This window comes from Trachypithecus francoisi, unplaced genomic scaffold, assembly GCF_009764315.1.
Source record: "Trachypithecus francoisi isolate TF-2019V2 unplaced genomic scaffold, Tfra_2.0 Lachesis_group12, whole genome shotgun sequence".
NCBI classification, from domain to species: domain Eukaryota; kingdom Metazoa; phylum Chordata; class Mammalia; order Primates; family Cercopithecidae; genus Trachypithecus; species Trachypithecus francoisi.
In genome coordinates, this window is record NW_022681457.1 from 97410567 (window position 1) to 97432915 (window position 22349).

General features: G+C 47.9%; 1 protein-coding gene and 1 long non-coding RNA gene across 4 annotated transcripts in view; one reads left to right on the top strand and one right to left on the bottom strand.

The window, feature by feature from the left end:
• Window positions 1-16814, top strand: part of WASF2 (WASP family member 2) — a 94254-nt gene extending 77440 nt beyond the window's left edge. For 2 of the 3 annotated variants that reach the window (XM_033227586.1, XM_033227587.1), the window contains exons 3-9: window positions 2457-2591; window positions 3115-3268; window positions 5754-5871; window positions 6895-7025; window positions 9164-9319; window positions 11955-12469; window positions 14062-16782. In XM_033227586.1, coding sequence (XP_033083477.1) covers window positions 2457-2591; window positions 3115-3268; window positions 5754-5871; window positions 6895-7025; window positions 9164-9319; window positions 11955-12469; window positions 14062-14219 — 1367 coding nt within the window. In that variant the 3' untranslated portion in view covers window positions 14220-16782. Of the gene's footprint in view, window positions 1-2456; window positions 2592-3114; window positions 3269-5753; window positions 5872-6894; window positions 7026-9163; window positions 9320-11954; window positions 12470-14061 lie in introns of all 3 variants that reach the window. The other variant, XM_033227584.1, reaches the window with a different exon arrangement.
• An 855-nt stretch (window positions 16815-17669) lies between these two features.
• Window positions 17670-18567, bottom strand: LOC117093034. Its single transcript, XR_004441009.1, has 2 exons — window positions 18042-18567; window positions 17670-18001 (listed from the first exon to the last, which is right to left on the bottom strand). It is a non-coding gene; the product is annotated as an uncharacterized LOC117093034 (long non-coding RNA).
• Between the last annotated feature and the right edge of the window lie 3782 nt (window positions 18568-22349).

Here is a 22349-nt window from a genome sequence, read left to right on the forward strand (position 1 = left end):
GGATTACAGGCATGAGCCACCATGCCTGGCCTAATTTTTTTGTAATTTTAGTGGAGGCGGGGTTTTGTGATATTGCCCAGGCTGGTCTCGAACTCTTGGCCTCAAGTGATCTGCCCACCTTGGCCTGCCAAAGTGATGGGATTACTGGCGTGAGCCACCACGCCTGGCCTTTTATTTTTAACAGACATTTTTGAGCTTGGTTTATTTTCCACATATAATGTTGCATATTTCTCTGTTTTAGCCTTCCAAACACAATTTTCCATTACCTAGACAAGCATGATACAGTATGGCTTTTATAGGAACTTAGCCATATTATGAACAGGGATCAGATACAATCCTCAACCTGCAGAGTAGAAATGCTTATCAGCTGATTTGAGTTATTTGAGCCCAGGAGCTTCCCATAATTGTTTAGGTCACAAATGATCAGTATGCAAGGACTTGCTTCTTCCTTGATTAGAAGTCCTTATTGACTTAATAAGCAATTCAAAATATGCAGTTGATTGGTCTTATCCCCACTCTTCATGTTGTACTGGGAAGGTGAGCTGCAGTTCACCCTGAAGGTGTGGTTTTGGCCTTTCAGGCTATTTTTTCCCCTTCAAATATGGACTAAGCATAAATGTAGTTTCGAAGCTAGAAATTAAAGCCTACTTTAAATAGTTCTCAAAAAAAATTATCATTTGATTGGGCACAGTCTCTTATGCTTGCCTTCACCTTGCAAGAAGCTCAGATGATAGGTCCATGCGCGGTGGCTCATGCCAGTAATCCCAGTACTTTGGGAGGCCGAGGTGGGCAGATCACCTGAGGTCAGGAGTTTAAGACCAGCCTGGCCAACATGATGAAACCCTCTCTCCACTAAAAACAAAAAAAATAAGCCGGGTGTTGTGGCAGGCACTTATAATCCCAACTACTCGGGAGGCTGAGGCAGGAGAATCGCTTGAATCCAGGAGGCAGAGGCTGCAGTGAGCCGAGATTTTGCGCCACTGCACTCCAGCCTGGGGGATAGAGCAAGACTCTGTCTGGGGGAAAAAAAAAAGCTCAGATAGTATATTTATTCGTATGCACCACTTTTCATTCCTAGTAAGAATGTGCCTGTGGCTTGGAATGACAATATAGAGGTAGTGTCAAATTGCTGTTATGTTTCTTTGGCTGCAGATTCTCCTTGCATTCCAGGGTTGAAAGTACGGAACTTTTCTTTTTCTAAAAAACAAGACATTGTGGAAAGAGACCACTGGTATGCTGCTTTTCAGAGGGCTTGAAAGTTTCAGCTTTTCACTTGGTTCCTGAGATGTAGATTTGAAGGACTGTAACCTAGAGCAAAGACTTTGAAAGTTGTAGGTGACAAGCTGGGCATGGTGGCTCAACACCTGTAATCCCAGCACTTTGGGAGGCCAAGGTGGGCAGATCACTTGAGGCCAGGAGTTTGAGACCAGCCTGGCAACCTGGCAAATCCCTGTCTCTACCAAAAATATAAAAATTAGCCTGGCATGGTGGTGCGCATCTTTAATCTCAGCTACTCAGGAGGCTAATACATGAGAATTGCTTGAGCCCAGGAGATGGAGGTTGCAGTGAGCCAAGATCATGCTACTGTACTGCTGCCTGGGCGACAGAGGGAGACTCTGTCTCCAAAAAAAGAAAAAAAAAATTATAAGTTATAAAACATAAAGTAACCTTTCCACTTCTTAAAAGAAGTTGTACATCTCTGCTATGGGTTGTTGATAAGCTCAGGGCCCCTCACATTTAACACACTAATCATAGTTGTTCACTGTACTTTCAAGGCTCCATTGAGGAACTAATTTCTTACTTTTCATGTTAATTTTAGATACCTAGAATGTCCTCTAAACTCCCAATCTGTTTTTCAGAACCATTTTATAAGGTACTTTTACAGAACAATAAGAGGCTAAGGGCTATGGGCAAATGTGTAGTGTTATTTTATTAGTTTAGTTTTAGTCTCGCTCCGTCACCCAGGCTGGGGTGCAGTGGCTCGGTCTCAGCTCACTGCAACCTCCGCCTCCCAAGTTCAAGTGATTCCCCTGCCTCAGCCTCCCCAGTAGCTGGGATTATAGGTGCCTGCCAGCACACCTGCCTAATTTTTGTATTTTTAGTAGAGACGGGGTTTCACCGTATTGCCCAGGCTGGAAATGTATAGAAATATTATCTGTTCTTCCAGGCTTAATTTTTTGCTTTACACCTTTCAGTTTTATTCAGCCTGTTTTGAGTCTCATGACTGTTCACATCTGTCAAGAAGACTCTATTAGTTATAGAACATACGCAGACTTCCTAAACTATGAAGAGTATTTCTCTAAGAGCAGTCATCTGCATATAGCCCAAACCGTCTTAGGGTATGTGTGTGTGTAGTATGTGTTTGGTGGTTAGGGAACACGATCTTTAGTAGCCAGTTTTTCTGACCATTTACGTTACTTCAATGCACTATGACTTGGTTTCTTTGCTCTTCCCAGGTAAATATGCAGAGGACATTTTTGGAGAGCTCTTTACCCAGGCAAATACCTTTGCCTCTCGGGTAAGCTCCCTTGCTGAGAGGGTCGACCGACTACAAGTTAAAGTCACTCAGCTGGATCCCAAGGAAGAAGAAGGTAAGAAAGCTGAGCTCAGCATTTGCAGGCTCTGCTGAGCAGTTTTGTAGAATTTTTTCCCCCTGATTTATTAAAAAAAAATGAGGGGAGAAATCACAGAGACCTATAGAGTTCTGCTTTGAAGTGACACAAGCCTGAGTGCTGGAAAGAACCTTTTTAACTCCACCACACCCCCATGCACTCCTTTCTCCCATTCCCCCAATTCCTTCTTTCTCAAATTTCCCCTCCCTCAATCGTATTTTGCTACCATAAAAGTACTTGGAAGATTCATTCCTCCTAAGGAGAGGCCTGCTAGATCTGGCCACATAGTAAACCTTTGTGTTGCCTCATTTTGTTCAGTCGTGAAATGACTGGGCTGCTGACAGCCTTGTGGGGCTTCCCCAGAGGGGGAGGGAAAAAAAAGCCTGACTGCAGACAGCCGCAGCCAAGAAATGCAGCAGCTGAGGCCTCTCTGACTGGTGTGACTCAGTGTTTGCTCAAATAGCCTGTCGTCCATTTTCTAACGCCTTCCATCTTCTCTCAGTGTCACTACAAGGAATCAACACCCGAAAAGCCTTCAGAAGCTCCACCATTCAAGACCAGAAGCTTTTTGACAGAAACTCTCTCCCGGTGCCTGTCTTAGAAACATACAATACCTGTGATACTCCTCCCCCTCTCAACAATCTTACCCCTTACAGGTAATGGCTGGCTAGCTCCTCCCTTTTTCAACCTGTGGTTTAATAACACTAAATTGTCTTTTTATCTGAAGTGGTTGTTTACATGTATCTAAAAGCTTACTGCCTACCCCAAAGTTGTGTGTGGCAGCAGAAACTAAAATTTACCCCATAAACACTTGTCACTTATTATTGTTTGGTTTCTGAAATTCATAGTGAATATAATACATATTGAAAGTTTACTGTAACCATGGCATGCTACAGAGTTTAATTTCATATAAACCAGGTCCATCTTGGATTCCATCCAAGGAATTTAGTTATTATAGAACCAAAAGGACTTTGTTACAAGGCGGTCCTACAGCATGGATCCCAGGGGCAACATTCTAGCAAGGCTCCCACTTACTTGGAAACCACTAGATTACCAGATGTTTGGGTGTGTTAGTGGGGCCAGCCTCTTGGACTGGCTGCTCTGGGCCCAGAGGGGTCTTTCCAAAGCTTAAGGAGTAATTGGCATTCTTCCAAATGAGCATTGTTCATTTTGTTTTGAACATCCTTTGGACATTTTCTTCTGAAAGGACCTACTCTGCTGTCCCTGGACTTGAAAAAGAACGTAGCCTTATAGACAGCTTAAAGCCCCTCTCCTCTAGTGGTTTGGTAGTATTGTCATCCTGCAAAAAACCACTGAAGAGGGACAGAAGGTGAATATTTATCTTGCTTACATCCGTACATATCTTTGGAGCAGGTAAAAAGTAATTACAGATAGCTGGAGGCGGATGTCTTCTATCAGACGTGTACACTGCAAGGTAGAGTGTGTGTGTGTGTGTGTGTGTACCCATGTGAAATTCAAGGACACCAGTCCAATTCAGGGAGCCTTCTCACACAGATATAAAGTACATGGCATCTGTCCTTCATTTTACTGTGTAAAATTATGTTTGCCCCTTGGCTTTCAAAGGGACCAGCATAGCAGGACAGAGGTTTGACTCTGCAGCCTCCATTATTTTTTATTTTTATTTTATTTTATTTTTTGAGGCAGAGTCTCGCTCTGTCGCCCGGACTGGAGTGCAGTGGCCGGATATCAGCTCACTGCAAGCTCCGCCTCCCAGGTTTATGCCATTCTCCTGCCTCAGCCTCCCGAGGAGCTGGGACTACAGGCGCCCGCCACCTCGCCCGGCTAGTTTTTGTATTTTTTTTTTTAGTAGAGACAGGGTTTCACAGTGTTAGCCAGGATGGTCTCGATCTCCTGACCTCGTGATCCACCCGTCTCGGCCTCCCAAAGTGCTGGGATTACAGGCTTAAGGCACCGCGCCCGGCCAGCCTCCATTATTGAGTCTAGTTGGGTTTGGGCAGAGGAGTTATTGGGCAGAAAGGGGTCATACAACTGATAATATTGTAGGGAGTATAACGTAGGGTTTGTGTAGTGGGATTGGATAAACAAATGATATTAGGAGAATTTTTTTCTTCAGTTAATGGTATTTTTCTTTTTAGCATATAGTATCAGAATTAGCATGGCCTCTCAGTTATCTGAACTTGGCCCAACAGAAATGAGTGGTGGTGTATCTAACTCAGGAGAAGATTTAATATAGAAATTATTAATGTTTGATTTGGAAGCGCTTTCTGTGTTGTGATAGGATTGGAGGGCAGGGAATAGAATTGCCTTTCCATTTCTTTTTAGTTCAGAATAATGTTAAGATAAATGTTCACTCCTAAGCACATACTTTCTGGATAGCGAGAGGACCTTATCCATGCCAAAGTGCAAGATTCCAACCAGGACCATTGAGTCTGGCAGATAGCCCTTATATGGACACTCAGTAGTTTACTCTGTCCCACTGGCACAGCCACTAATTAGGAACTGGTGATTAAACCTTGTGGTCTTAAAACAGCTGGCCGTCTTTTCTCACTGGAGCCCCCTTGTGGTTGGGGTGTGTGTGGATGCTGAGCTATTCTAGAAGGGAGCAAGAGGGTGGAGTGCTGTGGTTGGTTTTCTGTGTGTGCAGAGAAATAACAGCTGTACACACACACTTTTCATGTATGCATGTGTACATATGCATACACATGAACCCCCATATGTGTACACAGGTTTCCGGTGGGTGGGAAGCTACCGATGCTTCCTAAAGAGTCCTGCAGAACTGGTGGGAAAAGAGGAACCAGTGGTAGAAATCCCCTCTGATGTACCAGGATATCTGAATATCCTCAGAGAGATCTCTGTGGCCATGCAGATCATTAGAAGTAATCAGGATCCCTGCTGCTATCACCTGTTCTTGCCCTGACAATGCAAATTCATCTACCAGGAATTGAAAGTAAGGCTAAGGTTCTTTAAAAGTCTGATAAGTAGAGAGGTGCCATTCGGGGGCATTGAAATGCTGGTATGGGAGAGGAGGTATGCAATCGATTCAAATGACTTCTTGATTCCTTGGTGTAAAAACTGCTAACTGGTAGGTGTTTGGAATATTGGATTTGGTTGGGAGCTCATCTGTCTACTGACAGCTACTTGTCTTCATTTCTATCCCAGGGACGATGGAAAAGAGGCACTCAAATTCTACACAGACCCTTCATACTTCTTTGATCTTTGGAAGGAGAAGATGCTGCAGGACACCAAGGATATCATGAAAGAGAAGAGAAAGCATAGGGTGAGGGGAAAGGGGCCTCTGTTCTCCACATCAGTAGGCACGATTGTGGAGGGGGATAAAAAGGAAGCCAGTCTTATGTGAAGTAATCATTTCGAGTGGCTGCTTGCTTGGATGCCAGGTGAAACTCTTAAAAAAATATGTCCACACCAAGCACAACCAAGATGAAAGTATAAATCACACCAAAAATGTGTTTGTTCCCCCCAGTGCTATTAACAATTGAGTATATTCAGGCTGAGTTTTAGAAATTGACTTTTCTATTCACCATTTATTTCTCTTGCAATTTGCACCTGACTCTGCTGGACACTCAAGCTAGGCTAGTCCCTTCTCCGCCAGTTGTGCAGCTCATTTCTCAGAGATCAGCACAAGGTTCTGCAGTGTTTGATTTGCAAAAGGAGCAGTTTAATGCCTTCACTACTGACTGGGCAGGGCTAGGGTGGGGGGATATATGTAGGTTTGGGAGATTCTCCCTCCCCATAGACTCTCCCTGGTATGTATGTGACCTACCAGTTGCAACCTTAATCCCATTAGCATGGCTGCCAGGAGGCCCAGGAGAGTGCCAGGGGCAAGAGCAGCTGCACAGGCTGAAAAAATTCTTCATTGGTTTTTGTTTTGTTTTGTTTTATTTAAACTATTTCCTTATATATGCCCCAGATAACTGCAGGTCTCATTACATCTCATCTCTCTTGACTGACCTTTGGGGCCGAGCAAATAATAAATAGCTGTTCACTAACTTCTAGCAATTAGAGCTTTTCAAATATGTGAATGAGTTATCCAAAGAGGAAGTGAGGTTCCCGTTGCTGGAGGCATTTGAGTGTGGGATTGAGCAAATGTTTCACCCAGGGATGGTTTGGATTAGATGGCCTCTAGGTCACTTCAAACCCAGTAATTCTATAAGTTCTATAGTTATTGTGTGTTGTCTAGGCAAATCATCTCTTAGATATGCATCCATGAAGATGGGTAGAATTTTAATGAAGAACTTTGGAAAATGTTCTACAAAGACCTTTCTGTTCCTTTTCATTATAGAAAGAAAAGAAAGATAATCCAAATCGAGGGAATGTAAACCCACGTAAAATCAAGACACGTAAGGAAGAGTGGGAGAAAATGAAGATGGGACAAGAATTTGTGGAGTCCAAAGAAAAGCTGGGGCCTTCTGGGTAGGTAATGCCTTTGTACTGTTGGTAGCATTCTTTGAAGGGAGTGGGGACAACAGTCTGACAGCTCTGGTGTGACACCTTTCACACCCCCTGAAGTCTGTCTCTGTAGCTTAGATCAATACCACTGTTAATCAGCTACTTTAAAGTGCATCCATCTGGTGATTAAAATTTGCTAAATAAATCAAGAGACTCAGCAATTTAAATGAGGTGACTGGAGTGGTCTGGAAAAGAAAGCCCATGACTCCTAGTGCCCTTACTCTGTGAGACACACATCTAAGGGCCCCAGAGGAAAGACTGGAAAGGGAAGAAAAGTGGTCTTGGGAATCCTTTGCCTCCAGAGCATTGATTTGAAGGTCATGCCTAAGAACTGGGCATTTCAGTCTCACGGCTGGGGAGGGCCAGGCAAGAAAGCTGTTCACATCACCAAAGCAACTTTTCAGTCAGCCTTTGTCAGTCTTGGGAGAGAGGCTGGCCAAGGGACTGAATGCAGACCTCATAGACAGTGTGGGAAAGGTTGCTCGGCCAGTATTGAAGCTATATATCTCTGTGGAGAAATAAGAGGTGTCAGTCTGACCCCATTTCCGAATACCAAATCACACTGGAGGTTTAAAGGGGGGAAAAGATGGTTTTAAAGGTTGGTTTGATGCTTATCCTGGTGTCTGACCTGGTTGACATTCAAAGCCAAGTCACCATGACTGCTTGGCATGAATGTCACCCTGGTTTTTTCTCTAAATACATTGCATCATGGCTGTCAGAGAACCATGCCAGCTTATGCTGGGTGTCTAGGAATGATAAAAGAAAAGAGTTGAGTTGTTCTTGCTTTTAGAAATAACTCTACCATGAAAATCTCGACTTTTAAAAATCTTGACACTTCTGACACTTGTTCTTCGTGGATTAAGAGATCTGTTTTAAAGAGTGATGAAGATGGTGAAAGAAAAAATGAACCTTTTTCTCTACTGGGAAATCAGCCCTGAGGGTACCTTCATTACCTTCAGCTCCCAATAAAGGGGGGGCCATTTTGTTCCATGGACCCCTTTTTGCTACAGACTGGGCGGGGCTAGGGTCAGTAGCACTGTTCAGACAGGCAGTTGTCATAGGTTCAGTGACTCTAAGGCCAGAAGCTTGTGTGTTCAGAATGCCAGCTACCCATATGTGTCTTTTTTTTGTGGAGTAGGAAGATGAGGATTTGTCTCCCATTTTCCTGTTGTCCAGGCGGTTTGGAGTTGGGGCTTCATGGTTAGTCTATCTGGACATGCCTGTTGGTGAACCTATAAAGAGACGTGCCAAGGCTCCAGGGCTCCAGGCCTTGGGGATTTTCCACATCAGAGCATCTTTTGATTCAGTTAGTTTCCTCCAACTCTGTTCTCCCTGGGGTCTGTTTTAGATGAGTTCTTTAGACCCCAACAATGGTGGAAAGAGGGGGAAGTGGAGCAGAGCAGGCCAGATTTTGTTAGCTGATGCTTGTTGTATTTGTGCTTGTTTGAAGTTTTGTTGTTGTTCACCCAGAACAAATTCACCCAAGACCCAGTGCACTGAGGGACAGGTTTTCATGAGGCAAGCCCTAGTACCCTACTTTAATCGTCAGCTCATTTTGTTTGATAAGAGACCTGGCAGAAAGACCACATTTAGTACCACATAGCACCCTGCATTCATCCTGAGCTTGATTTTGCAATCCATTGCCTCCTTGGCCTTCCAGCTTTCCAGAGGCTTGCTGACCTCAAAATCAAGCTGTGTGCCAGTCACGTGTTTGCAGCTCACTAGCCTCTGGAACTTGGCTTCACCGTTTGCCACAGGATAGACTTTGGGATTCAGGTATATCTGCACCTGACACTGGGGAGATAATTTAAAAGAACTGCTGGGTTTGACAAGGCCAACACTGGGCAAGGAGCAGTTTTGATAATCTGGGTTGAATCCTGTTACTACAAACAATTCAGCAGAAATATCTGGGATATATTTGACAATAGAATATTTAGTCTTAAAATAAAATTTCAGTGTAACAGAAAATATGTGGGAAATATACCTATTTTATTTCTCCCTAATAGCTTTTGTATCGAATGCATTTTTGTAGTACCTTTTAAGAAGAAAAAACCCACTCAGGCTCTTTAAATGACAGTTTTTGGCATTCGGTTCATTGACAGGTATCCACCCACCTTGGTGTACCAGAATGGCAGCATTGGCTGTGTTGAAAACGTGGATGCAAGTAGCTATCCGCCACCACCACAGTCAGACTCTGCTTCTTCACCTTCTCCTTCCTTCTCCGAGGACAACTTGCCTCCTCCACCAGCAGAATTCAGGTAAATGGTGGTACCTACTCCATCCACTATCGGTGGTTATACACTCAACAACAAAAGGATGGACCAAGAGCAGTGGCTCACACCTGTAATCCCAGCATTTTGGGAGGCCAAGGTGGGAGGATCTCTTGAGGCCAAAAGTTCAAGACCAGCCTGGGTAACATAGCAAGACCTCATCCCTACTAAAAATCAAAAAAATTAGCCAGGCTTGGTGGCACACGTCTATGGTCCCATCTACTCAGGAGACTGAGGTGGGCGGATCGCTTGAGCCTGGGAGGTTAAGGCTGCAGTGAGCCATGATCATGCCACTGCACTCCAGCCTGAGTGACAGAGCAAGACCAAAAAAAAAAAAAGAGTTAAAACCCTAGGTCAAGATCACTAAAATAACTTCAAACAAGACTGTCTAGATCATAGAAATAATTAACACTCTATGTATATGTTGCTTCATTCCCATAGGAGTCCTCTTTTGAGATAGGTACTGTTATTCCTATGTTACAATGAGTAAACTGAGGCACAGGGGGAGTCAATGAAATGACCCAAAGGTCACAGCCAGTAAGGGCAGAGCCGTGATTGGTCAGTTGGACTCCAGAACCTATATTCTTAACTACTCCTGTTTAGCCTATACCCAAACAAATAGAAGTTACCACCTTCTTTCTTGTTTTTTCCTTAACTTTATTTTATTTTATTATTATTATTTTTTATTTTTTTATTTTTTGAGACAGAGTCTTGCTCTGTTGCCCAGGCTGGAGTGCAGTGGCCGGATCTCAGCTCACTGCAAGCTCCACCTCCTGGGTTTACGCCATTCTCCTGCCTCAGCCTCCCGAGTAGCTGGGACTACAGGCGCCTGCCACCTTGCCAGGCTAGTTTTTTTTTTTTCTTTGTATTTTTTTAGTAGAGACGGGGTTTCACCGGGTTAGCCAGGATGGTCTCGATCTCCTGACCTCATGATCCGCCCGTCTCGGCCTCCCTATATATTTATTTGAGACGGAGTCTCTGTCACCCAGGCTGGAGTGCAGTGGCGTGATCTTGGCTCACTGTAAGCTCTGCCTCTCAAATTCATGCCATTCTCCTGCCTCAGCCTCCCGAGTAGCTGAGACTACAGGCACCCACCACCACACCCAGCTAATTGTTTGTATTTTTAGTAGAGATGGGGTGTCACTGTGTTAGCTGGGATGGTCTCGATTTCCTGACCTCATGATCTGCCCATCTCGGCCTCCCAAAGGACTGGGATTACGGGCATGAGCCACCGTGCTGGGCCTTTTCCTTAACTTTAACTCATCATGAAATGAAGTGGTACAATCTGCTGTTCATGAAATAGTTAGCAGATACCTTGCCCAGTTGTCTAGGAACCTAGCATAGAGTCACTTCCTCTCTTAGTGCTTCTGGTTAGTTTCACTGCTATGTTGAATCTCCAGAAACAATGAAACAAAGGGAAAAGGGGGATGAAACTCCAAATTTGTCCATTTTTATATTTGTCAGTGTCCTAGCGGAGGTGTACAATGGAAGTGTTAGGCAGTAATGACTGCAAAGAGATCTGAGAATTGTTCAGATTACACTGTTTTCTCTGTTACTTTTGTCCCTTCTAATGCCTGATAAATGAGCGCTTTGAAAGATGCACTTTTCTCCTTGGATACTGCTTAATTAGAGATTGAATATGTTGAGGACCCCTCACATGGAGACCTAAAGCAGTGCTGTCCTCCTCCTCTCCCCTCGTTCTTCTTGGCCCTAGAAACCATTAATCTCAAATCTCCTTCTGCTTCCCAAATCACTTCCTGCTGGTGGCCCTGTCAGATGCAGCTAAGATTGGAAGGTCTGTGGAAAATTCCAAAATGGCTGCTTTTCTAAGGCGTAGCTGTTAGTGCAGGGCAGATACAAAGGTGGAAAAAGAAAACCTTCAGCTTCACACATGGCCTGAGACCTTGCAGCTGCAGCCAAGCAAATCTGATCCCAGGAGAGGTGTAGCCATAATCCTCTTTCAGGCCTGGGTCAGGAGTCTGAAAGAGGTGGCACATTCATTTCCCATCTCTGCGGATTCTCAGATTGAGATTCATTCTCTCTCAAGATTTTCCCACATGAGCACTGAAGATGCATTCACCTAAATCTATATCCCACTCAGGTGTGGTCAGCCTGGTTTGGGTTTCCTGCCCTCTCCAATGCTGGTGAATGTTAATAGCCTGAGAAACAGAGCCTAGTGTGTGGGTGGTGTTTGAATTTTTATTCCAGTTCTTTCTTGCATGCACCCTTAACCTGGCTCCAGGATTAAATTAGCAACTGCCATGGACCATCCTTCTTAGAGAAAGGGAGGGAGGGTGCCTTCCCCTTAGAGCTGGAAAGGCAGAGGGGTCTGAGAGATGTCTCAGCTAGCCCTTACCTGGTAGAGGAATCTCAAGTCCACTTCTTTCAGGTAGTTTTACTCAATCTGGCTATCCTCCTCTGCTGGTGGGAAGCTCATTACCTTACAAGGCTGCTTATTTCATTATTTGTCTGTTCTGACCATCTGTAGGTTTTTTTTTCTGTTTAAGCCAAAGTGAAATGGTATAGTCCACCAAGATAAACCTCGGCTTATAGACAAGGCTAACTGTAGGTAGGTGTTTGCATTCTAAGCATGATGGTGAGTCTTTTTCCTTTGGCCTTTTAGTTACCCAGCGGACAACCAAAGAGGATCTGGTTTGGCTGGACCCAAAAGATCCAGTGTGGTCAGCCCAAGCCATCCACCACCAGCTCCTCCTCTAGGCTCTCCACCAGGCCCTAAACCTGGGTTTGCTCCACCACCTGCCCCTCCGCCACCTCCGCCTCCAATGATAGGCATCCCATCTCCACCACCACCTGTAGGATTTGTGTCTCCAGGGACGCCTCCACCACCCTCACCCCCATCTTTCCCACCTCACCCGGATTTTGCTGCCCCTCCACCTCCTCCTCCACCACCGGCAACTGACTACCCAACTCTGCCACCACCTCCCTTGTCCCAGCCAACAGGAGGAGCACCTCCTCCTCCCCCTCCTCCTCCTCCTCCGGGGCCCCCTCCTCCCCCTTTCACTGGTGCAGATGGCCAGCCTGCTGTACCACCACTGCTTTCTGATACCACCAAGCCCAAGTCCTCCTTGCCTGCCGTGAGTGATGCCCGTAGCGACCTGCTTTCAGCCATCCGTCAAGGTAAATTTCAGTGGTGGGTCTGGGACTGTGGAGCCTTGTCTTTCTGAAGCTGGGATGACTGATTAGGGGATGGGTGAAGGGGTCCCTGTGCCCTTCCCAGGAAACAGCTTTCATTGGGTGGGGAGAGATTGGGACATTAGGTCTGGGAGCAGCCTGAGAAAAGGCTTCACCCTGAAAATATGGAGATTTAGATTTCTTTCCACCTTGGTTTAAAAGTAAAGGATTCTTGGCCGGGCGCGGTGGCTCAAGCCTGTAATCCCAGCACTTTGGGAGGCCGAGACGGGCGGATCACGAGGTCAGGAGATCGAGACCATCCTGGCTAATACGGTGAAACCCTGTCTCTACTTAAAAATACAAAAAACTAGCCGGGCGACGAGGCGGGCGCCTGTAGTCCCAGCTACTCGGGAGGCTGAGGCAGGAGAATGGCGTAAACCCAGGAGGCGGAGCTTGCAGTGAGCTGAGATCCGGCCACTGCACTCCAGCCTGGGTGGCAGAGCAAGACTCCGTCTCAAAAAAAAAAAAAAAAAAAAAAAAAAAAAAAAAAGTAAAGGATTCTTTTCTTTTCTTTTTTTTTTTTTTGAGACGGAGTCTCACTCGGAGTGCACTGCAAACTCCGCCTCCCGGATTCACGCCATTCTCCTGCCTCAGCGTAGCTGGGACTACAGGCGCCCACCACCATGCCTGGCTAACTTTTTGTATTTTTAGTAGAGACGGGGTTTCACCGTGTTAGCCAGGATGATCTTGAACTCCTGACCTCATGATCCGCCTGTCTTGGCCTCCCAAAGTGCTGGGATTACAGGCGTGAGCCACCGCGCCCAGCGTAAAGTAAAGGATTCTTAAGCTGGGATCTTTGAAGTCTTTGGAAATGTATGCTTATGCGTGTTTGCATGCATTTTTTTTCTTGGGGAAGGATCCCCATTTTTCATCAGTTTTTCTGAAGGGTTTTGTGCCTTCGAAAAAAAACAAGAATCACTGTCCTAGTGGGCCATTGTTCAGCTGTACTCAGCAACCCCCCAGCCTTCTCCACTGCTCTGCCCTTCATGTCTTTCTTCCTTGCCCCCTGCCCTCTTTCTCACCCCTTTTTTCTCCCATTTTCTTTTATCTCCTCTTTTCTCCTCTTCCCTCCCCTCCCCTCCCCCTTCATCATTTCACCCTCCTGGAACATTGGAGCATTTATTCTATCAAGGGGCCAGGTGTGGTCCCAAGGGGTTATCGTGGTTCTGTTTGTGATCCTCAAAAAACTTCTAGTCTAGAGAGGACAGTCTATGGCAGCTGAGCCCCATTATAATTGATGGAATTGGGCAGGCTGAGGATCTGCTGTATGGAATGTGGTGCCTGCTCCCCACTTCAAAGCCTCATGAGAAGTCCTTACCAGCCTAAAAGTGTGTAAACCAGAAAGGACAGCAGGCTGCCTTTCAGACACACCTCACCAATTTCATACACTCATCTTCTGCTTTTCCACAACAACCTTCTTTTTCTCTGTCCTTTGCAATACCCCTTACCCACTGGTGGCCACTCCCCCTTACCCAGTTCCAAATGGATTCCAAGGCTGAGGACATGCCTTCCTCACCCCTCTGTCTCTTTGCCACCAGGTTTTCAGCTGCGCAGGGTTGAGGAGCAGCGGGAACAAGAGAAGCGGGATGTCGTGGGCAATGACGTGGCCACCATCTTGTCTCGTCGCATTGCTGTTGAGTACAGTGACTCAGAAGATGATTCCTCTGAATTTGATGAGGACGACTGGTCGGATTAACTCTTTCTGCCTGCTGTCCACCTTCTTTTTCTTTCCTTCCTACCTGCCTTCTTTGATGCCAACCCCAACAGATCTGTAGGGGAGAAAGGGGAGGAAAAAAATAATTTTAAGGGGCCAAAGCTTTCCCTGAAGCAACCAAAGATATATCCAGGTGCTTCCTCCAAATCAACATGTATTTCCTCTCCCCATTGTCAGGCCCTGTGGGGCTCCTGAGGTTCAGTAGCTGGGATGTTCCCTCTTTCCTTCAAGTGCCTGTTGCATATTGCAAGGAAGGAGAAATCCCAAAGCAGATTCCTTTGATCGGGTTTCCGTTGGAGATGGGGCCTTCCCTTAGGAGCCATATTCAACTGCAGTCTTCTAAAACCCGTGCCCTCAGCCACTTCAAATAATGCCGGCCACTTTCTGGTTCTAAAGCAGGGGGAGTGGCCTGAATGGACACAGCTGGCCCCTTTCCTGTGCCCTGAAAGGGCAGAGCAGGCCGAAGGCTCCAACAGCCAGACTGCCTCACCCTTTGCCCTAATCAGTAGGGTGGGCCTGCCTTGTGCTAAATGATCTCTTAGGCCTGGGATGCCCTTTATTCCAGAAGGCATCAAGCCTCTAAAGAATGTCTCACCTCTTCTGCCCAAAAATGATGCCTTTCTGCAGGCTGGAGTTGTTGCCCCCCTCCCAGGATCCCTTTGGTGAGTATGGTGTTCAGGATGCACCACCACCACCTCTAGATGCCTTCAGGCAACACAGCCCAGTTTTAACCTCTAGTATCCATGACCAAACTGTCCCTGACACATGAGAACAGGGGCCTCTTCTGGCTGTCAGGAGCAAAGCCTGAAGACTTGGAGCTGCAGGACTGGAAGAACAGTGGAGCCCCGTGGGTCCCACCCTTTAAGGATGCTGAGGCCTAGAGATGGGAAGTGACTTGCTCAAGGTCACACAATTGGATAGTGACATAGCTAGAGCCCAGAGTTCCTGATTCCAAGTCACCTGTGCTTTCTGGGACCAAAGAATGGGCACCTACTGGAGTCTGGGCAGAGCTTTCTCAGCTGTATTGCTACTCCAGACCTCACCATAGGTTGGGGTCCCAGTAGGAGGGCTCAGGGTCTGTGCCAGCCCTGTCAGTGCTGCTCAAACCTTCATAGTCTCTCTTGTCATTCTTTGTTGCCCCTTTTCTGTCACCAACCAACCGCATAGCCTTGGGACCAGCCCTTTTGGGGGACCAGAAGTAGTGAGAGAAGGAAGGGGATAGGCAGCTGTGACAGGTGCTGTTTTCAATTCCTCTGCAACTCCTCCCCCTTTTATTTCCCCAATTTAAACAAAGATTCTGCCAACTGTGGAAACTTCAGTTCCTCAGGCTGGCAGCCGTGCTGGTACCTGCCTTGGGGGGCCTGGCAGCCGTGAAGTAGGCTGAAAGGCAGAGGGGCTCCAGGTCCTGTTTCCAGCTCCCCTCACTGCACATGGTGAAGCTCCCTCCCTCCCTCCCTCCCTGCTTTTCCCAGAGCTAATACACAGGTGCTATTATTCAGAAAAAAACTGGTCAGCTCTAGCCAACAGTGAGGCTTCTTCTCTTCTGCCCTAACTATTGTGTAGCCTCTTATGCTGAAATCGACTTCTGCTGGCTTCTCCGGCTTTCAGAGCCCTGAAACAAAGAGAAACAGGATCTGTCCCTACCCAGCACAGCAAATAGTCGCAGTAATTGCCAAAGCCCTCGTAAAGCCCTCCGGCTTGAGGAGAGAGTGTAGTCATGGGTTGTGTTTCTGTGCCCTTGCTGGCTGCTTCCCCTCTGCTTTCTTTCCTGGAGCTCAGGGTGTGGGGACTGAGCCTGTAGAGGCCAGGATGCACTCCTGCCGTGGCCACTCCCAAGTGTGCCCTCTTCCCTCTCTCCACATCAGGTGTCTCTGGCACAGGACTTGGCACCAAGCTCCACGCTGAGACACCAGGCTATGTGGACCCCCATCTTGTTTCCCAGCCTGCACCTTAGAAGCCGAAGGCGCTTTCATCAGAACCCTAAAATGGCCGTTGAAGGCGTCTGGGCCGCAGCCCAGCAGTAGCTAGAGAGGCAGGCAGAGGGCAGTGGTTCTTCCAAATAGGAGACCTGGGGCCTGGCCAGGCCAGGGTTTGGGCCTAATGGCTTTGGCTGAATTACCCCCATCCTCCTCCTTTCCGGAAAAGGGAGAGCTAGAGCCACTCACTGTCATTCTGCTCTGACCTTGAAGGGGGCGGTGTTGGCCTGCCTTCTGGAATGGACTGAGTCCGTGGTGGAAAGGACTGGGGGCAACAGGAGGTGGGGAGGGCGCTGCCTGCGGAAGGTAGGATTAGATCATTAGCTCAGTGACCTCCTAGGGTTTCGATGTGCTGTGTTCTCATCCTACAGCTGGTTTGGTAATGATCTGCAAGTCCCGGAGAGCAACAGCACAGCTCTGCCTGACGCTCTCATTAAAATCTATGCAGCCAAGCTCGGCACTTTGTAGCAGCCGGTCTTGCGAAGCCTCCTCAACTTGGGGGGCAGGGGACCCAGTGAGCTGAGAGGCCCTCTGGGCTCCGCTTATGCATATGCACCAAAAAAAAAAAAGGCTACTTTAGACCCAGAGCCCTTTAAGATGATAAAGGACGCAATGCAGGTAGTCCTGTTTTTGGACTCACGTAACATAGAATGCAAAGTTTAGTGATTATTTAATCTGGGCCTAAGCTAGTGAGAATATGGAACAATGGACCATAAGAACTCCTAAGCGCTGAAGCCAAGGAGCCTCCTCCCTTCCTGGTTCACCCCGACCAGGGGACCTGCCCCCATTCCTGTGGCCCTGGGGCCCAGCTTCCAATAGTGTCAGAAGCGACTTGTGGCTTTGCCTTGGTTGTGAGATGGGTACATTCCAAAGGAGCAGCTCGGGGGAGGAGGCAGGCTCAGCCAGCCCTTGGAGGCTCAGAGCAGCTGGCCCAGGCTCCAGCTCGCCTCTAGTGGAAGCTCAGAGCGCCCTCAGAAACAACCCTGGCCAATGTCACTGCATAGCAGAGGCGGTGTTGTCAGGGCTAATGTGAAATCTCTTCCCGTGGCGCCGATCCTCCGACTCTGCAGCGCCAGCTTGGACAGATTGAGGTCTCTGTGGTTTTGGTGACCCTGCTTAAGCATTCCCACCGTGTCCCAGCTCTGCTCTAGGACTACCTTCCACTGTGGCCCCTCACCTGACCTCAGGGCATGGGGAGGGAGGGAGCCAGTGCTCCAAGGCCAGGGGGCTTTGCTCATGAGAGATGTCAGGCTTCCTGGAGGCATCAGGCTTTGAGCCCTGCTGGGGTCCAGCTGACCTGGGACCAGGTGCCGCGCAGAGAGATGTGCCTCACTGTGTGCCTCCTGCCGTGTTCACTTTAACCGTGCCTCAGTGTGGGTTAGGGAACAATTTTGTTATTGTATTAAGTTTATTCAGTTAATTCACTTGAGGAACTAACCAAGTTTTACTTTCTGTCTAGAATGATGTACATGTAGTAGAGTAAGCCATAATGCTCCCAAAGTGCCTTGTTTTCTCTGATACAAACATACTTATAAGGACGTATTCCAGTGGGTTCTTGGGTGTGTTTGCCACATCAAGATTTTAGGGAATGGGTGTATGTGTAGTAGTGATGCTGTTTGAAAACAGGTCCTCTTCCCTTGAGGATGGGAAAGGAGCTCTTCAGTTGGAGATCTGGGCAGTGGGTTAAACCAGACCCCTAAAGTGACCCTTTCCTATTCTGCCCTGTTCTTCTCAGACCCTCAGAAAGACATCCAATTTTTTTTAAAGCCCTGTAGCTCCAAGCCTGGTCTTACTTGCTTCCCTGCCAGGCTCGTCATGGGTATACCACATTTGTGCCCCATTGACCTGAAGGTTCCATGTAACTGTATACACATGAATACTTAAATGCCAACATTTTAAATAATTTGATAAAGTCTTTACAGCCACTCAGCCACCTCTGGTGTTTGTGGTATTGCTTTAATGGGACAAGAGATTAGAAGAAAGTGATACTAATAGTCACAGGTGGTGGCCAGAGCTCAGGAGGGGGCTCCAGTGTGGGTGGGCCTGAAGGGCAGGAGGCTTTTGGGTGCAGAAAGTGCACCATGTGCAGAAGGCTGGAAACCATTTCAATTTAGGGAGAGACGCAGGTTGGAGGGCCTGCAGGCCCAGATACCCAGTCCCCTTTTCACCATGAGAAGGGGTGTGCTGGGGCCGCAGGAGACAATCTGCTGGCAACTGTTTGCATCAAGCAGGAGAGGAGTACAGGCTGAATGCTGATGCTGCGCCCAGCATCTGGCCGGCATCTTGTCTGCCTTTCAGACCCAAGCAACTTACCTTAAATAGAACGATTTACAATGGAATCCGATAAAAGGTTTAGGCTGCTGCATGCCCCTTCTGCCTGAGGAAGGCGAGGGGGCTGGGTTTGTATTCTGACCCAAAAAATGACCTACCCAGGAAGCAACGGTTGTTCCAAGCACAGCTGCTGCGGGTAACTGTCCCTGGGGGTAATTTATGAGCAGACACCCAGTTCCGGACCCAGCAGACACAGTGTAGCGGCCCCCGGGAGAGGGGCGGGAGCAGAGTTGGTGACTGCGGGTCACGCCTGCTGGTCGGAGAGTCACCCACTGGCGTCCCAGGAGAGGGGGCAGAAGTTTTGAATTGTCAGCAACTGCTGCGCCAGCCGCTCTGAGCTCATCGCTGGAGGTGGTGGTGCAGAGAAGGGGGCCGCGGAGCCAGTTCGCCCCTGCAAAGCCCCTTCCCTCCACCCGTCTGCTCAGGCCTGTGTTTAGTCAGCACTTGGCTTCCCAAGGCCAGTGACTGACAGGCAGCCAGACGCCCGCCCTGGCAGAAGACAAAATGGTGGTTCGGGAGCCGCCCTTGCTAGGGAATTGGAGGGAAGGAATGTGGCTCTGGGAAGAAAGAGGCCTGAGCTTGAATTCTGGCCCTGCCACTCGGGAGCTGTGACCCTGTGCAAGTCTCTTCACCTCCTTGGGCTGATCCTAAGAAGAATAAGCATTTATTGAGCGCCCACTACCTGCCAAAGACGGCATATCTTTTATTTCATTCTTAAGAGGCAAGGGTCCCCCGTTTTACACAGGAGAGAAACAGGTTCACAGTTGCCTGAGATCACATAGCTGGCCAGGAACAGAACGTGGTTCAAACACAAGCCCCTCTCTAGCCAGAGCCCAATGCTGTGTTTACCATGCAACTGAAACAGCTTAAGAGTCTCCATCCAAAATCACTGAGGGCTTTAACGTTGTAGGGAGCCTGTTAAAGGTTCCATTCTTACCTGCCCAACTCCCTGGTGCCCAGTTTTATAAGGGCAGTAAATGGTGATGGTCATTTTTGCTCTTGCTTTGAAATCCAGTGAGCTTGGCTGAGGGCCTGCCTATCCCAGACCGTTAGAGCAGAAGTATCTGCACCCTTGGCTGCCTAAGAACAAAGTGGATTCCCTGGGTATGGGCTGGGGCTTCATAGAGACACGAGTGGGCACACATGAGGACCAGTGCACATATTGTGTGCAGATCCCTGTCGTTTGCACAAGGACACAAACTAGCACATGATGACAGGAACCCATAATCGCAGGCAGCCTTCACACATTGCTCAGGAGCTGTCCTCCCTACTTGCTGCCTCCACCAGTTCCTCACTGTCCCCTCCTGGCTGCCCAGTGGCCAGGGCAACCTGGCACCGTTTCCTGGAAGTTCTGCTCGGGGCTAGTTAACTAGTTCCCTCCTAGGTCATGGGGCTGGGAGCAGTTTCAGGTGCTCCCCCTGAACTTCTCCTCAGCCCCAGGAGGTGTGGGTGGTTAGAGGGTGCTCTTGAAGCTTAAGGACAAAAAGCCTTTTGTGGACCAGGCGCAGTGGCCTACACCTGTAATCCCAGCACTTTGGGAGAGGCCAAGGCGGGCAGATCACTTGAAGTCAGGAGTTCAAGACTATCCTGACCAACATGGTGAAACTCCGTCACTACTAAAAATACAAAAATTAGCCAGACGTGGTGGCATGCACCTGTAGTGTCAGCTACTCGTGAGGCCGGGGTACAAGAATCACTTGAACCCAGGAGGCGGAGGCTGCAGTGAGCTGAGATTGTGCCACTACACTACACTCCAGCTTAGGCAACAGAGTGAGACTTCATCTCAAAAAAATAAGTTAAATAAATAAAAGCCTTTCACATCCAAAGGAATCTTTTATGGGAGAATTGCTAGTCCCTTGATGACAAGGAGAGCAGTTAATACTTGGGGCAAGGGGTCCTGCCTAGATGCCTTCCCTGCCTTTACCTAAGAAGCTGTCCATGCATGTCCACAATGTGCACACATGAGCTCACACTGCACACATCATTAAAAAGGAGCAGACTTCCTGGCTGAGAAGTCAGACGTCAGATCTAGCTCCCACCTTGGGCCTCAGCTTCCTCACCTATTCAACAAAGAGTTGACTGTGATGATGTATGCAGCCCCTCCACTCTGGCTTTGCACCATCTTGGGAACTGATGCCGCTCCCAGAGTGTGCGTCTTGGAAATATTACAAATACAGCGCCTTTTGTATCTATTTTATAGATGAGGAAACAAGGTACAGAGAGCCACAGCAACTTGCCTGAAGTCACACAGCAAGCTAGCAACAGACATTTGAAATAGAAACCTTCCTTTTTCCAATGTCCTAGACTGCCTACGAGAGCAGTAACACCTTGTGGGCTTGAGCCACAGCCAAGGAGACTGAAACTGCAAGGGAAGCCAGAAGTTCTGGCCTTTTGTCTTGGAACCATGACAGGGTCCCTGTGGCTGCCTGAAGGCTTAGGGGGAACCCAGAGGAGGTCCCAGGCTTAGGTATTTAGCATGGAGGCTGGAAAGAGACAGGTTGGAACTTGAGTAGGTTCCATCACTCCCTCTCCCCACTAGTAGACTGAGCAAACCTCAAGCTTTTATGTAAAGCCAGAGGCTAGCTAAAGAGGGTTCTCCCTAGCATGTGGCCACTTGGTAGCTTGTTCATCGGGTATATACCCACGTGAGCTGTGTGCATGGATGTATGTGCATGCATATCTGGACTCCACATGTATATATCACAATGTGGATAGTAGCTGGATGTTGGTGCATGCCTGCAAGTACACTTAGGACCTTCATGGGCATGTGTAAGTGTATGTGTTTGTGAGCCCATACACATGCAACTGCATGTGTGTTTGGATGTAAATATATAAATGATGTCTGCATATCTGGCAGGTAACTATGAACATGTAAAATTTTGCTTGCATGCATACTTGGTACATTTATGAGTGTACTTCGGTATGTGCAGATGTTCACCTGTTAGTGTGCCGAGCGGGGTGGAATATGTCTGCACACATGGCTGGTGAGTGTGTATAAATGTGCATGCAGGGCTGGCTTCAGGTGACTATGTAGATAATGAATCATAGGAGTACCCTCCCAAGAGAATAGGAAGCCACTGTTCTGCCCAGCCCTGGAATAGGGGGTGCACTGCCTGGCTCCACCCAGGCACTGTGCTTGCAGTGCCCCCACCCTCATCCTCTATATGCACAGTATTCCCTAGACCCATCCTGCTTGGCCAATTTGCAGCCTCTTGCTCCCAGCTCCTGAGAAGGCCTGCAGCAAAGTCAAGGGGCTGGTGGCCAATTAGCGAGGGGGTTAATCATGGATCGGGGGCCTCCCGGGGGCGGGAAGCCGAAGGCAGGCATTGGGGTTGGCAGGAGCATGAGCTGCCTGTCATGAGGCAAGGGGAGAGGGGAGACAAGGAATGGAGGCTGAGCCAGCCCGTTGGTTCTGGAAAACGAGGGTCAGCCTGTAAATTCAGGATTGCTGAGCACTGCCAGCAGCAGGGAGCATGTGCGAGTGTGTGTATGCTGTGTGAAAGGGCGTGCACATGCATTCAAGTCCTTGAATCTGGTACTGCTTGCAAATGTGTATACATGACTGTGGACATTATATACACGTGCAGTTGTGTGTATATGTGAGTGTGCTAATGGGTTTAGGTATGCATACATGTTTGTGTCTGTGTACACATACTTGTACACAAGGGTGTGCAAGGGCATATGTGTGCTTCAGCACTAAACATGCACAGAAAGTTGACATGGTCAGTGTACACATGTACAATGATGTATCTGAACAAGTGTGTGTGTGCTAGTGTGCAGGTGTAGGTATGGGTGTACCTACGTA